Genomic DNA, 14789 nt, shown 5'->3' with positions numbered 1-14789 from the left:
CTTAATTTTTTCATTTTTTTTTGGTAGAAAACCAGGGTTTCAGCTGGGTGCGGTGGCTCATGCCTGTAATCCCAGCACATTGGGATGCCTAAGCGGGTGGATCACCTGAGGTCAGGAGTTTGAGACCAGCCTGGCCAACATGGTAAAACCCTGTCTCTACTAAAAATTTGTATTAGCTAGACATGATGGTGCTTGCCTATAGTCCAGCTACTAGGAAGGCTGAAGCAGGAGAATTGCTTGAACCTAGGAGGTGGAAGTTGCAGTGAGCTGAGATTGTGCCTCTGCACTCCAGCCCGGGTGACAGAGTGAGACTTTAAAAAAAAAAAAAAAAAAAGAAGAAGAGAAAAATCGTGTTGGCCAGGCTGGTCTTGAATTCCTGAACTCAAGCAGTTTGCCTGCCTTGACCTTCCAAAGTGCTGGGATTACAGAGGTGAGCCACCCACCCAGCCATCCATAGTTTCTTTTTTTTTCTTTTTTTTGAAGTGCAGGCCACACAGACAGTTCATTCTTTCTTTCTTTTTAATTTTTTTGAGATGGCTTCTTACTCTGTTCCCTAGGTGGGAGTGCAGTGGTGCAGTCTTGGCTCATAACCTCCACCTCCTGGGTTCAAGCAATTCTCCTACCTCAGCCTCCCAAGTAGCTGGGATTACAGGGGTGTGCCACCACACCAGGCTAATTTTTGTATTTTTAGTAGAGATGGGGTTTCACTATGTTGGCCAAGCTGGTCTCGAACTCCTGACCTCAAGTGATCCGCCTGCCTTGGCCTCCCAAAGTACTGGGATTACAGGTGTGAGCCACTGAGCATGGCCCGTAAGTATCTTTCAGTGGGTAATTTTTGTTATTGTTCTGCTTAGTACAGATTAAGTGTAACCCAACATTTGATGACTAACAGCCTTCTCTCAGAGTATGCTGAGATGTTGGTCTTGAGTATCCCCTAATGATTTTCATGTTGTTTGTATTTCTACTACATACACATACTGTTGGCCACTGGTGCTCTCATCCTTGTGTATGATCAACAATGAAACGTCTGTTGCCCTGATGTGGTAGCTCACACCTGTAATCGCAGCACTTTGGGAGGCCAAGGCAGTTGGAAAACTTGAGGTCAGGAGTTCAAGACCAGCCTGGTCAACATGGTGAGACCCTGTCTCTATTAACAGTGCAAAATTAGCTGGGTGTGATGGCACATGCCTGTAATCCCAGCTACTTAGAAGGCCGAGGCAGGAGAATCACTTGAACCCAGGAGGCAGAGATTGCAGTGAGCTGAGATGGTGCCATTGCACTCCAGCCTGGGCAACAAGAGCAAAACTCCATCTTAAAAAACATAAATAGCTGGGAGTGGTGGTGCACACCTGTAATCCCAGGTAGTCTGGAGGCTGAAGCAGGAGAATTGCTTGAACCCAGGAACAGAGGTTGCAGTGAGTCGAGAGATCACACCGCTGCACTCCAACCTAGGCCACAGAGTGAGTGAGAAAATGTCTCAAAAAAAAAAAAAGAATGAACTGTGTGGCTGCACTTTACAAACTAAATAGAATTATAGAAGTAATGGCTTGTTGGTTGGTGATTGAGGCTCTTGCCTACATATCTTGTTCCCTCTTGAGTTTTTGTGTCATAAATAAATAAATGGTTATTCAAATGAAACTACATTATATTTTCTGCCTCTGTGAGTTCTTTACTGGAGACAGTTTGAATGAATTGTTAGGAGTAGGCGGCTTTGAGTCATGCTTCCTTACATCCGTCTCCAGATTCATATTTTGGATGCTTTCTTTCATTTTGTGTATTTTTGTGTTTCCTGTCCCATTAGCTTCATAAATAGTCATTCCATATATCTTGTTTGTATGTAATGTTTTTAGATAACCAACTAACTGGACCTCAGTTTTTCATCTCTTACTTTTTTTGAGATGGAGTTTTGGTCTTGTTGCTCAGACTGGAGTACAGTGGCGCGATCCTGCAACCTCCACCTCCTGGGTTCAGGTGATTCTCCTGCCTCAGCCTCCTGATAGCTGGGATTAGAGGCATGCGCCACCATGCCTGGCTAATTTTGTATTTTCAGTAGAGATGGGGTTTCACCATGTTGGTCAGGCTGGTCTGGAACTCCTGACTTCAGGTGATCTGCCCGCCTTGGCCTCCGAAAATGTTGGGATTATAGGCATGAGCCATTGTGCCCGGCCAGTTTTTCATCTTAATAATATAAGAGTTTAGATTTTGCTGGGTTTATGTTTAAATTAGAAGATTGGATTTGGGAACCAGAATAACTGCAAGCCTAGGAATCCTTAGGACATTCTGTCTGTTCTTTGCCACTGAGAGAAGTAATAACTATCCCAAAAATAAGGGAGAATGAGGGCCACCAGGCACATTGGCTTATGCTTATAATCCTAACACTTTGGGAGGTCGAGGTGGGCAGATTACTTGAGGTCAGGAGTTTGAGACCAGCCTGGGCAACAAAGCCTGTCTCTACTAAAAATAGAAAAATTAGCTGAGCATGATGGTGCACATCTGTAATCCCAGCTACCCAGGAGGCTGAGTGAGGCAGGAGAATTGCATGAACCTGGGAGGTGGAGGTTGCAGTGAGCCAAGATTGTGCTATTGCAGTCCAACCTGGGTGACAGAGCGAGACTCTGTCTAAAAAAAGAAAAAAAAAGGGAGAACGAGAGTGCTTAAGAAAATTGAAAGCAATTGGAAGAATGGAAGCTTACAATCTGTGAAATGTAAGGGTATTTAACTAACCATACAGGGAAAAAAAAAACCTTGCAGAGTAATTAAATCCTATAATCTTCATTTTTTATTTTTGTTTTTGTTTTTTTCTTGTCTTTACATTTATTTAAAAAAGTGCCCTTGTATAAGAGTCATAGGATAGACATTGCTCCAAAGAAGATATACAAATGGCCAAGAAGCAGGTGAAAAGATGCTCAATATCACTCTTCATTAGAGAAATGCAAATCAAAACTACAGTGAGATGCCATCTCACACTCATTCAGATGGCTGCTATCAAGAAGGAATAATAGTAGTAAATAGAAAATACCAAGTGTTGACAAACATGGAGAAGTTGGAGCTCTTGTGCATTGTTGGTGGGACTATCAAATGATACAGCCACTGTGGAAAACAATATGGCAGTTCCTCAAAAAATTAAAAATAGAACCCTCATATGATCCAGCAATTCTCCTTCTAGGTTTATACCCAAAAGAGTTGAGAGCAGGTTCTTAATGAGATATTTATATACCCATGTTCATGACAGCATTATTCACAGTAGTTAAAACATGGAAGCAACCCATGTGTCCATCAATGGATGAATGGAGAAGCAAAATATGGCATATAAAAATAAGGGCATATTATTCAGCCTTAAAAAGAAAGGAAATACTGGTATATGTTACACCATGGGTGGATCATGAGGGTATAATGCTAAGAGAAATAAGCTAGTCACAAAAAGACAAATACTGTATGATTCCACTTATATGATATACTTGGAGTAGTCAAACCTGTAGAGACAGAAAGTAGAGTTATGGCTGCCAGGGGATAGGAAGTAGGGAAGTTGGAGGAGTTATTATGGAATGGGTATAGAATTTCAGTTTTACTGGATGAAAATGGAGATGGATAGTGGTGATGATGATGGCTGCCCAACACTATGGATGTATTTAATACCACTGCACTGTACACTTAGAAATGGTTAAGATGGTAAATATGTATATTTTACCACAATAAAAAAGTGAAAAAAGTCATAGGAATAAATTTTTTAAAGGTATTTTCTGCATTTTTCAATTTTAAAATTGTATTTCTTCATTTATACTCTCAGTTATTAAGCACTGTTTGCTTCATTGTTATTTTTGTACATTGGAATTGTGTAATTCTTTTTTTGGAGACGGATTATCGCTCTGTTGCCAGGCTGGAATGCAGTGGTGCGTTCTCGGCTCACTGCAACCTTTGCTTCCCAGGTTCAAGCCATTCTCCTGCCTCAGTCTCCCAAGCAGCTGGGAGTGCAGGTGCACACCACCGTGCCCAGCTAATTTTTGTATTTTTAATAGATACCGGGGGGCTCACCATGTTGGCCAGGCTGGTCTTGATCTCTTGACCTCATGATCTGCACACCTCAGCCTCCCATAGTGCTGGGATTACAGGCATGAGCCACCACTCCCGGCCTGAAATAATGTAATTCTTATATGGTTACTTGGATAAGAGAAGAAATTTTCAATGTAACTGTATCTTTTGTCAGTAATAAGAATCTCTGCTATCCCCTTTCTTTTGCCCTTTTTAGTTTTCCCTTCTGGCACTGGCATTGAAAGAAATGCATGAGGATCTGTATGCCTTAAGCAGCGAAAGTAATTTGTTCTTTTGCCCTGAACACCTCATGCTAATCAGAACTCAGTTTCCTCAATAAGCATGGACTAATCATACCAGTGTGCACTAGAGAAAATGCAGAATACAGCAAGTGGCGCCTACATTTACTCTGATTAACCAGCACTTCTTTTGCCCTGTGTATTAACCAATTGTGTGTTCTCTTTTATTCCTGCCTTTTTTCCCATTCACTGTAGTGCTTCCTGCTAGTTGTGCTGTGTCTCCATTGAGTTAGTACTGGAATTTGCATAGTTGTGTGTATTAGATAAACATCTCTTTTTCTACATTTGATAGGCAAAATATGTCTTTATAGTCTCGTGGACAATATTTTACAGATAGCTTTCTGGGTGTTCATCACTGTTGCTCCATGCCAAAATTCCTTTCACTTCTTTTTCTTAAACTCTCTGCCCTCAGGGTATTATTCAGTTTCTTTATACATTGATCAATAAGAAGTTTGATACCTATGCATTTCTCTTCTCATTATTATTATGGCATGTAACTTTTTTTCTTTGAGTTAGAATCTCATTCTGTCACCCAGGCTGTAGTGCAGTGGTATAGTTAAGTTCCTTGCAGCCTAGAACTCTGGGGCTCAAGCGATGCTTCCACCTCAGCCATCCTAATAGCTAGGACTATAGGCACACAACACCATGCCTGGCTAATTAAAAACAATTTTTTTTTATAGAGATAGAGTCTTTTGATAGTATATTAGTCTGTTTTCATGCTGCTAATAAAGACATGCCCAAGACTGGGTGATATAAAGGAAAAGAGGTTTAATGGACTCACACTCCCATGTAGCTAGGAGGCCTCGAAATCATGGTGAAAGGTGAAAGGCACATCTTACATGGGGGCAGACAAGAGAGAAAATGAGAACCAAGCGAAAGCGGTTTCCCCTTATAAAACCATTAGATTTTGTGAGACTTGTTCACTACCAGGAGAACAGTATGGGGAAACCACCCCCATAATTCAATTATCTCCCACTGAGTCCCTCCCACAACACATGGGAATTATGGGAGCTATAATTCTAGATGTGATTTGGGTGGGGACACAGCCAAACCATACCAGATATTGCCCAGGATAGTCTTAAACTGTTGGCCTCAAGCAATCCTCCTACCTTGGGATTACAGGTGTGAGATTACAGGCATGAACCACCATGCCTGGCCTTATAATTTAACTTCAATAACATGTTGGAATAAGATAAAAAGATTGTTTTGGATGGGTGTTGTGGCTCATGCCTGTAATCCCAGCACTTCAGGAGGCCTAGGCAAGCAGATCACTTGAGGTCAGGAGTTCTGGCCAACATGGTGAAACCCTGACTCTACTAAAAATACAAAAATTACTTGGACTTGGTGGCGGCGCCTGTGTCCAAGCTTCCCAGGAGGCTGAGGCAGCAGAATTGCTTGAATTTGGGAGGTGGAGGTTGCTGTGAGTTGAGATTGTGCCACTGCACTCGAGCCTGGACAACAGAGCAAGACTGTGTCTAAAAAAAAATATATATATATGTATATATATATATGTATGTATGTATATATATATATATATATATATATGGCCAGGTGCAGTGGCTCATGCCTGTAATCCCAGCACTTTGGGAGGCTGAGGTGGGTGGATCACAAGGTCAGGAGTTTGAGACCAGCCTGACCAACATGGTGAAACCCTATCTCTACTAAAAATACAAAAATTAGCCGGGCATGGTGGCACACACCTCTAATCCCAGCTGCTCAGGAGGCTGAGGCAGGAGAATCTGGGAGGTAGAGGTTATATGGAGCTGAGATCACACCACTGCACTCCAGCCTGGGCAACAGAGTGAGACTGTCTCAACAACAACAATAACAACAACAACAACAAAAATATATATATATATATAAATATATATATATATACACACACACACACACACATATACATATATAGGTTTTAGAAAATAATTTGTGTATAATTCATGGTAATTTTATGCTATCCTTGATACATGATGATGCTTCACACTGTGGTAAGGACCAGCTTTTAGAGCTCTGTCATTTGTTCCCATTATAGGAATGCCATCTGTACCAAGTAGTAGCTATTCTGTTTATGCTGAATATGGCAAAACCATCATCATCACCCCTCACATATACACACATATTCAACACTTTTTGTACTTGATATTTTTCAATTTATGCTGTTTTGGAGTGCATTTGTAACAATTTTGCAACTAACACTTTCATGGTATAGTATAATTTATAGCACAGTTTCATATCTATTAGTTCATTTTATTGTCCAACAACCCTAAACAGTAGATACTATTAATATTCCATTTTACAGCTGAGACAACATGTGATAGTATTTTATGCTCATGCTTAAGTATACAGCCATTCCATCCCTTTTTATGTTTTTTAAAATTCTGAGCTCAAAACAAAATGATCCCTTTCTTAGCATGTGATCTTCTTAAATGCTCTCTTTTCTTTGTCAGAATAAATTTTTTGTCATTTTATTTTATTTTTTCTGAGACGGGGTCTTGCTCTGTTGCCCAGGCTGGAATGCAGTGTTGCAATCTTGGCTCACTGCAACCTCCACTTCCTGGGTTCAAGTGATTCTCCTGCCTTAGCCTCCTGAGTAGCTGGGATTACAGGTACGTGCCACCATGTGTGGATTATTTTTTGTGTTTTTAGTAGAGATGAGATTTCACTATGTTGACCAGACTGGTCTTGAACTCCTGACCTCAAGTTTTGTAACCGCCTCAGCCTCCCAAAGTGCTGGGATTATAGGCTTGATTCAACAGCACCTGGTCAAATTTTTTGTCATATTTTTATTTTCTTTCCTATGTACTTTCTTTCTTTTCTCTGCTTGTTTCCCTTTTCAGTCTGACCATAGGGTTGATCCTTATGTTTTTGAAGCATCACTAACTACAAAACAATAGTGATGGTGGTATATATTATATAGTATTTTCAAACTTCACAGATGAGATCTTATTTTTATCTTCACAACAGGTATCTGAGGTAAGCAAGCCATATGTAAATTTCTTTTATTTTCAATTTTTTAATTAAAAAACTTAAAAAATAATAGAGGTGGGGTTTTGCCATATTATTCAGGCTGGTCTCGAAATCCTGGCTTCAAGCAATCTTTTTTTTTTGAGACGAAGTTTGGCTCTTGCCCAGGCTGGAGTACAGTGTCACCATCTCGGCTCACCAAAAACTCTGCTTCCTGGGTTCTAGTGATTCTCCTGCCTCAGCCTCTCGAGTAGCTGGAATTACAGGCATGCATCACCACACCCAGCTAATTTTGTATTTTTAGTAGAGATGGGGTTTCTCCAGGTTGGTCAGGCTGTTGAATTCCCAACCTCAGATGATTGTCCCACCTTGGCCTCCCAAAGTGCTGGGATTACAGGTGTGAGCCACCGCACCTGGCCCCGACTTCAAGCAATCTATATGCCTTGGACTCCCAAAGTGCTAGGATTAGAGGCATAAGCCACCATGTCCAGGCTTTTTTTTTTTTTTTTTCCCCAGACATGGTCTTACTCTGTCACTCAATTTGGAGTGTGGTGACGCAGTCAGCTCACTGTAACCTCAAATTCCTGGGCTCAAGGGATTCTCCTGCCTCAGCTTCCTGAGTAGCTGGGACTATAGGTGCATGTCATCATGCCTGGCTAATTTTTAAATTTTTACTGACATGGGATTTTGTTTTGTTGCCCAGATTGGTCTTGAACATCTGGCCTCAAGCAATCCTCCTGCCCTGGCCTCCCAAAGTGTTGGGATTATGGTTGTGAGCCACCATGCCTGGCTTGTAAATTTTTTTTTTTGCTGGATTAAAACTTGCAATCAGAGTGTTAAATAAAGGTATTTTTGGTTAAAATCATATAACTAGTAAGTGTTAACAACATGAATACTTGGGCTTTTGCTCTAGTCCAGGGCCCTTTCCACTGCCGTTATGACTCTATGTATTCTGGTATAATGAAATGCAGACTTAACATTATTTTCTCTCAAAATTTCTTTCAAACTTTCATATTACCAACCGCTTACTCAGAATTCAATCCAGAGAGGCAGTTTTTCTTGTTGCTTTGTCACAAACTTTCTATAAAAAGTAATTGTCAACAAGGCAGTTCAATAATTTGCCAAATTTTCTTTACTCAGCAAAACATATCTTTGAGCAGTTGTCACTGCTTTTTTTTTTTCTTGTTTGCCCATTTTGTAATCTGTGTAAGGACTCTATCGATGTATTATGTGTCTCTGTATTAGTTTCCTAGGCCTGCTGTAACAAATGAAAGGGTATTGAACTTCATTAGTTGTCAGAGAAATGCAAATTAAGGCCAAAATGAGAAATGACAAGCTGGGTGGCTTAAAACAAAAGAAATTTACGCTTTCATCGTTCAGGAGGCCAGAGTCCAAAATTAAGTGGTTGCAGAATTGGTCCCTTCTTAGCGACTCAGAAGGGGAATCTATTCAGGCCTCTCTCCTGGCTGCCAGCAATCCTCGGCATTCCTTGGCTTGCAGCTGTGTGATTTTGATCTCTGCCTCCATCTTCACGTGGCTGCCTTCCCTCTTGTCTGTCTTCACATGGCTCTCTCCCTTCCGTGTATGTCTGTGTCTGTGTCTCCTCTGCTCTTTTTTTTTTTTTTTTTTTTTGAGACTTTTGGCTCTTGTTGCCCAGGCTGGAGTGCAATGGCATGATCTAGGCTCTCCATAACCTCCGTCTCCCAGGTTAAAGTGATTCTCCTGCCTCAGCCTCCTGAGTAGCTGGAATTAACAGGCACCCACCACCACGTCTGGCTAATTTTGTATTTTTAGTAGAGACGGGGTTTCTTTATGTTGGTCAGGCTGTCTTGAACCCCCGACCTCAGGTGATCGGCCTGCCTCTGCCTCCCAAAGTACTGGGATTACAGGCATGAGCCACCACACCCAGCCTGTCTCCTCTGCTCTTTAAGGACAACAGTCACATTGTATTCAAGGCTCATTCTACTCCAGCATGACCTTATCTTATTAACTTAGGCCTTAATTGCATCTGCAAAACCCCTCTTTCCAAAAAAGGTCCTGTTCATAGGTACCAGATGTTAGGACTTCATATCTTTTGCGGGAACACAATTCAACCCATAACAATGTACGTTCTTTTTCCGTTGTCTCTACCTCTGTTCTTGTGATATGTTTACCCATGTGCTTCTTGCAAGTGTCTGTTGAATTGACCTTGTTTATAGATTTCCATATCTATCTTTTCTCCACATCATTTATATATAGAGTCATGTTGCTTGACGGAGGTATGTTCTGAGAAATGTGTCATGAGGCAATTTTGTTGTGCAAACATCTTAGAGTATACTTACACAGACTAGATGGTATAGCCTTCCTACATACCTAAGCTTCACGATATAGCCTGTTGCTCCTGGGCTGCAAGCTGTACAGCATGGTACTATACTGAATGCTGTTAGCAATTATACAATGTTAAGTGCTTGTATATCCAAACATATCTAAACAAAGAAATGGTACAGTAAAAATACAATGGAAGAGATAAAAAAAAAATGGTTCCAAGTACAGCTGCAACTTAAAAAAAAAAAAAAGATAAAAATGATGTACCTATAGGGCACTTACCATGAATGGAGCCTGCAGGACTGGAAGTTGCTCTGCGTAAGTCAGTGAGCAAGTGGTGAGTGAGTGTGAAGGCCTCGGACATAAACATACACTTCTGTAGATTTTAAATCACTGTACACTTAGGCTACACTAAATTTATTTAAAAATTTTTTCTTTGTTCTTGGGAATATGGAAATATACTTAACCTTTATATGTGTTAACCTTTTATCCAGAAACTTTGCTAATTTCACTGGTTAGTTCTGATAATTATATGTAGATTCTTTTGAAATTTCTATGGAAATGTTCATGTTATGTACAAATAATAATAGCTTATATCTTTTTTGTTTTCTTTTGTTCTTTATTCAATACAGTATCAGAGGTTCTGGTGATAGCAGATATTCACAGTCTCAAGGGGAAAGATATCAACATTTCACTGAAAAGTATGATTTTTGCTATAGTTTTAAAATACATATCCTTTGTGAAATTAATGACGCTCCCTTTCTGTTTCTTGTTTGCTGAGTTGGTTTTTTTTTTCTTAATTGTGAGCCAATGTTAAATTTTACCAAATGTGAGCTATGCATCTGTTGAGCAATTGTAGTATGATTTTTGTCTTCATTCTACTTGTGTGGTAAATTGCAGTTATTGATTTTCAAATATCAAACCAACTTTACATTCCTAAAATAAGCCCAATTTTGTCATGTCCTTTTTATATATTGCTGATTTGGGCTTGCTAACATTTGGCTTAGTATATTTGCATCAATACTGATTAGTGAGAATGGCCTGTAATTTTCCTTTCTTATAATACCTCTGTTAGGGTTTGATATCAAAATTATGTTGGCCTCATAAAATGAGTTGAGGAATGTTCCTTCATCTGTATTCTGTAAGAGTTTGTGTAAGATTGCCTCTTTTTTTTTGTCTTCTTTATATATTTGTTAATAAATTTGCTAGTGAAACCACCTGGGTGTGGAGATTTCATTGTGGGTAGGCTTTCAATGAGGCTGTCAATTTTTCAGTAGATCTAGAACTCTTCAAAATTTCTTTCTATATCAGTTTAGCAAAAAGTGTTTTTTTCAATGTTTGTCTATTTTACTTAAATGTTCGTGATGATGGCATTATTTATAATGTTCCTTTCACATTCTGTTTTCTGCAGTGATACTCCATTTTTTCATTTTTGATATTATTCTCTCTCTTTTTTTCCCCCTCATGTCATTCTTGCCAGGGTTTTTTTAGTCTTTTTAAAGAAGCAACTTTATTTTGTTGACTTTGTTGTGTTTTTTTATTTAGTTAACTTCATCTGTTTCTATTTCTTTCCCTCTATTTTCTTTGGGTTTAATTGGCTGCTCTTATTGGTTGTATTTTTCCTAACCTCTTTCTAATATATATGTTAAAGGTCAGCCATTTATAAGCATAAAATTATCTGTATTCATAAGCTTTAATATTTATTGTGAATCAGTTAAGAATATTTTCTAATTTTCATTATGATTTTTTGACCCATGAATTATTTACATGGATATTTCTTAATTTCCAAACATGAGAATTTTTTTTTTTTTTTAAGATGGAGTTCCACTCTGTCACCCAGGCTAGAGTGCAGTGGCACGAACTCGGCTCACTGCAACCTCTGTCTCCTGGATTCAAGTGATTCTCCTGCCTCAGCCTGCCATGTAGATGGGATTACAGGGATGTGCCAACACTCATGGCAAATTCTTTATTTTTAGTAGAGATGGGGTTTTGCCATGTTGGTCAGGCTGGTTTCAAACTCCCGACCTCAGTTGTTCTGCCCACCTTGGCCTCCCTGGTCGGCCACCCCGCCCAGACCTCTTTTCTTTTACTTTTGAGCTGGGTCTTGCTCTGTTGCCCCCAGTTGTATGCAGTGGCACTGTTATAGCTCACAGCTACCTCAAACCTCTGTACTCAAGCAGTCCTTCCACTTCGGCCTCCTGAGTAGCTGGGACCACAGGTGTGTGCCACCATGCCTGGCTAGTTTTTGTATTTTTGTTTTGTAGAGTCAGGGTTTTACCATGTTGCCCAGCCTGATCTCTAGCTTCTAGACTCAAGTGATCTGCCCTCCTCAGCCTCCCAAAGTTCTGGGATTACAGGCTTGAGCCATCAGGCCCAGCCTTGAACAATATTTTTAAAGTTTAGGTTTTATATCACTTTGTCCAAAACTTATTACCATAATCCATTTTAATTCATAAGACTGAAATAAGTACTTGAGGTATTTGAAGTTCTATTGGAGGTTTAGTTGAAGAGCAAGAATAAATGTAACATGGGTTTAGCCCTTAAGGATTTTATAATCTGGTATGACATCAGACACAGGTTTCTGTAATATTAGAGTAGAATGTGATAAGTAGCAGCCACAAGGAAGGATGGTGTATTTATAAAATACTTGAATAGGAACACTGAGAAAGTCATGATACACAAACTGTTTGTCTTTTGCAACCTAGCTATATTAGTCCATTTTATACTACTCATAAAGACATACCTGAGACTGGGAAGAAAAAGAGGTTTAATTGGACTTACAGTTCCACATGCCTGGGGAGGCCTCAGAATCATGACAGTAGACAAAAGGTACTTCTTACATGGCAGTGGCAAGAGAAAATGAGGAGGAAGCAAAAGTGGAAACGACTGATAAAACCATCAGAGACTTATTTACTATCACGAGAATAACATGGGAAAGATGGCCCCGTGATTCAATTACCTCCCCCTGGGTCCCTCCCACAACATGTGAGAATTCTGGGAGATACAATTCTAGTTGAGATTTGGGTGGGCCAAACCGTATCACTAGCATACTGAAAGATTTAAAAGTATATATGATGATCTTTTTGGTTATATATTCAGAATACCTGGCTGTTTGCAAGACAGTTGAAACTACTTTGAAGAAATATGGCACTCTGAAGATGTCTGCTGAGAAGTATTTCAACAAACAATGCTGTTGCTAGGGTTACATATTAATGCTGTCTTTATTTTGCTAAATGTTTATCAGTTTTCTTTCACTATCTGGCATGGCTTTTTTATTCATACTAAGCCTTCTAAACCTGGGATATTTTACACCTGTACCTCATATTTACAGCACATCTCAATTCAGAGTAGCCATGTTTCAAGTGCTAAATAGTGACAAATGGCTAATGACTACACTTTTGGACAATGTATATCTAGATGGTGAGGTAAACTTTTCAAAAAACAAATAATTGTTACATTTGTTTAACTTTTTGTTAAGTAACTAAAGAAGCCTCTATTGAATTGGTCATAAGTAGGTGCCAGGGAGAGATTTAGATTTTCAAGGAAAATTTTACTGAAAAGTTGTCATTTGAATGATGTCTTCAACTATGAATATAAATTTGGTAGGTGAATGAAATAGGCTAGGGGAATAGCATATAAATCATGATGTTGTATAAGAGTAGGATTTGTTCAGAGGCTTTCAAGTGTTTTTTTGTGGTCAGAGAATAGGTATGTGTGTGCTAGTGGAAGGTGAGACTGGAAGGAGATTTTGAAAAATGTCAGATGCTAGTGATTTTTCACCAGTTCTTGTGTTATGAGTAATTTACCAGTAATGACAGCTAACTTCAGGATAAATTTTCAGAAGTGTAATTGATGGATCTAATTGAATGACCATTTAATGTACCCTCATACATTCAGGTAAACTCATGGGTTTAAACTAATTTACACTGCCTCTAGCAACTGTGCTGGTTTCAGTGCATGTTCAACTGCTATAATTAGTATAGTTTTAATGTGCTCATTTTGCTGCATTAGGTTTGCATTTTGTTACTGTGTTTTGCCATGTTTGCATTTTGTTACTCACCAATTTATTATTGGTGGTTGAACATTTTTCTTATCAACATTGAAAGTTTACTCCTGTCTATTCCTTAGATCCCATTCAAGCTTTACCAGTTGTCCCAGTAACATCCTTTAAAGCAGAAGGATCCAGTAGGGAATCAGACATTATACCTTAGCTTTCCCTTTTCTTTGAAGGAAAGTCCTTGACATTTTTGAAGATTACAGGTTGGTTATTTTATAGAATGTCTCCCAACTTGGTTTTGTCTGTTTCCTCATGATTAGACTCAGGCCACAGATTTTGACAGGAACATCTCTTCTCATTGCATAGGACTTTGATTTGTCTGATTACTAATGATCACTTTGATCATTTGATCAAGGCAGTGTCTGCCAGGTTTTACTGCTGTGAAGTTATTTTTTCCCTTGGAAGTAATGTGTAGTTTATGGGGAAAGTATTCTGAAACTATCTCATTTACTACCACACTTTCCATTTATTCATTCATTTATATATATATATTCATGATTTCTTATTTTGTTCAATAGGTTATAATCCACTGCTATCATTAATTGGTATTGATGCTGAAATTACCCCCCGTTTGGCCGGTGGGATCTCCTTCAACCTTGATCCTATGTCCTTTTGATAAGTCTTTAGCATCCCTTGAGCACTTTCTTGCTTTCTGGCACTAGATATTCTAGATTCATCCTGTAATTAGCCAATTACAATTCTCCAAAGAGGTCTGGCTCCTTTTATTGGAGAGTGGTATTAGAGACCAAGAGCTAGGTGCTAGAAACGTTGATGTCACTGGGGAGAGAAGATGGTCACTGCTCTAAGGCCCCCTCAGTAGATAGTATTACAGAGCTAGGGGGAGTATGCATCTACGTGTACTTATATATACACACACACCATGCATGTATGTCCATGTCTTTTGAAATCCGTTAGTTTACTCATACTTTCAGTTTCTCTTTTTTTGAGATGGAGTCTCACTCTGTTACCCAGGCTGGAGTATAGTGGCATGATCTCGGCTCACTGCAACCTCTGCCTCCGGGATTCAAGTGATTCTCCTGCCTCAGCCTCCCAAGTAGCTGGGATTACAGGTGCCCACTACCAAGACCGGCTAATTTTTTGTATTTTTAGTAGAGATGTGGTTTCACCATGTTGGCCAG

The 14789-nt window shown here is 39.4% G+C and overlaps 1 protein-coding gene across 5 annotated transcripts in view; it reads left to right on the top strand.

Annotated features, from left to right (window-relative positions):
- Positions 1-14789, top strand: part of SCAI (suppressor of cancer cell invasion) — a 180008-nt gene that overhangs the window by 74788 nt on the left and 90431 nt on the right. For 4 of the 5 annotated variants that reach the window (XR_004260865.1, XM_032251585.1, XM_032251588.1 and 1 more), the window contains exon 3: positions 10226-10294. The exons of the other annotated variant lie outside the window; for it this stretch is intronic. Coding sequence is in view for 3 of the 4 variants with exons in the window: in XM_032251585.1 (XP_032107476.1) it covers positions 10226-10294 (69 nt within the window). In the remaining variant the exon portion in view is untranslated. The remainder of the gene's footprint in view (positions 1-10225; positions 10295-14789) is intronic. 5 annotated transcript variants of the gene reach the window in all.

The sequence above is a fragment of the Sapajus apella genome, unplaced genomic scaffold (assembly GCF_009761245.1).
Source record: "Sapajus apella isolate SASKATOON/1434 unplaced genomic scaffold, GSC_monkey_1.0 scaffold76, whole genome shotgun sequence".
Classification (NCBI taxonomy): Eukaryota; Metazoa; Chordata; class Mammalia; order Primates; family Cebidae; genus Sapajus; species Sapajus apella.
This window is presented reverse-complemented; position numbering and strand designations above follow the sequence as displayed.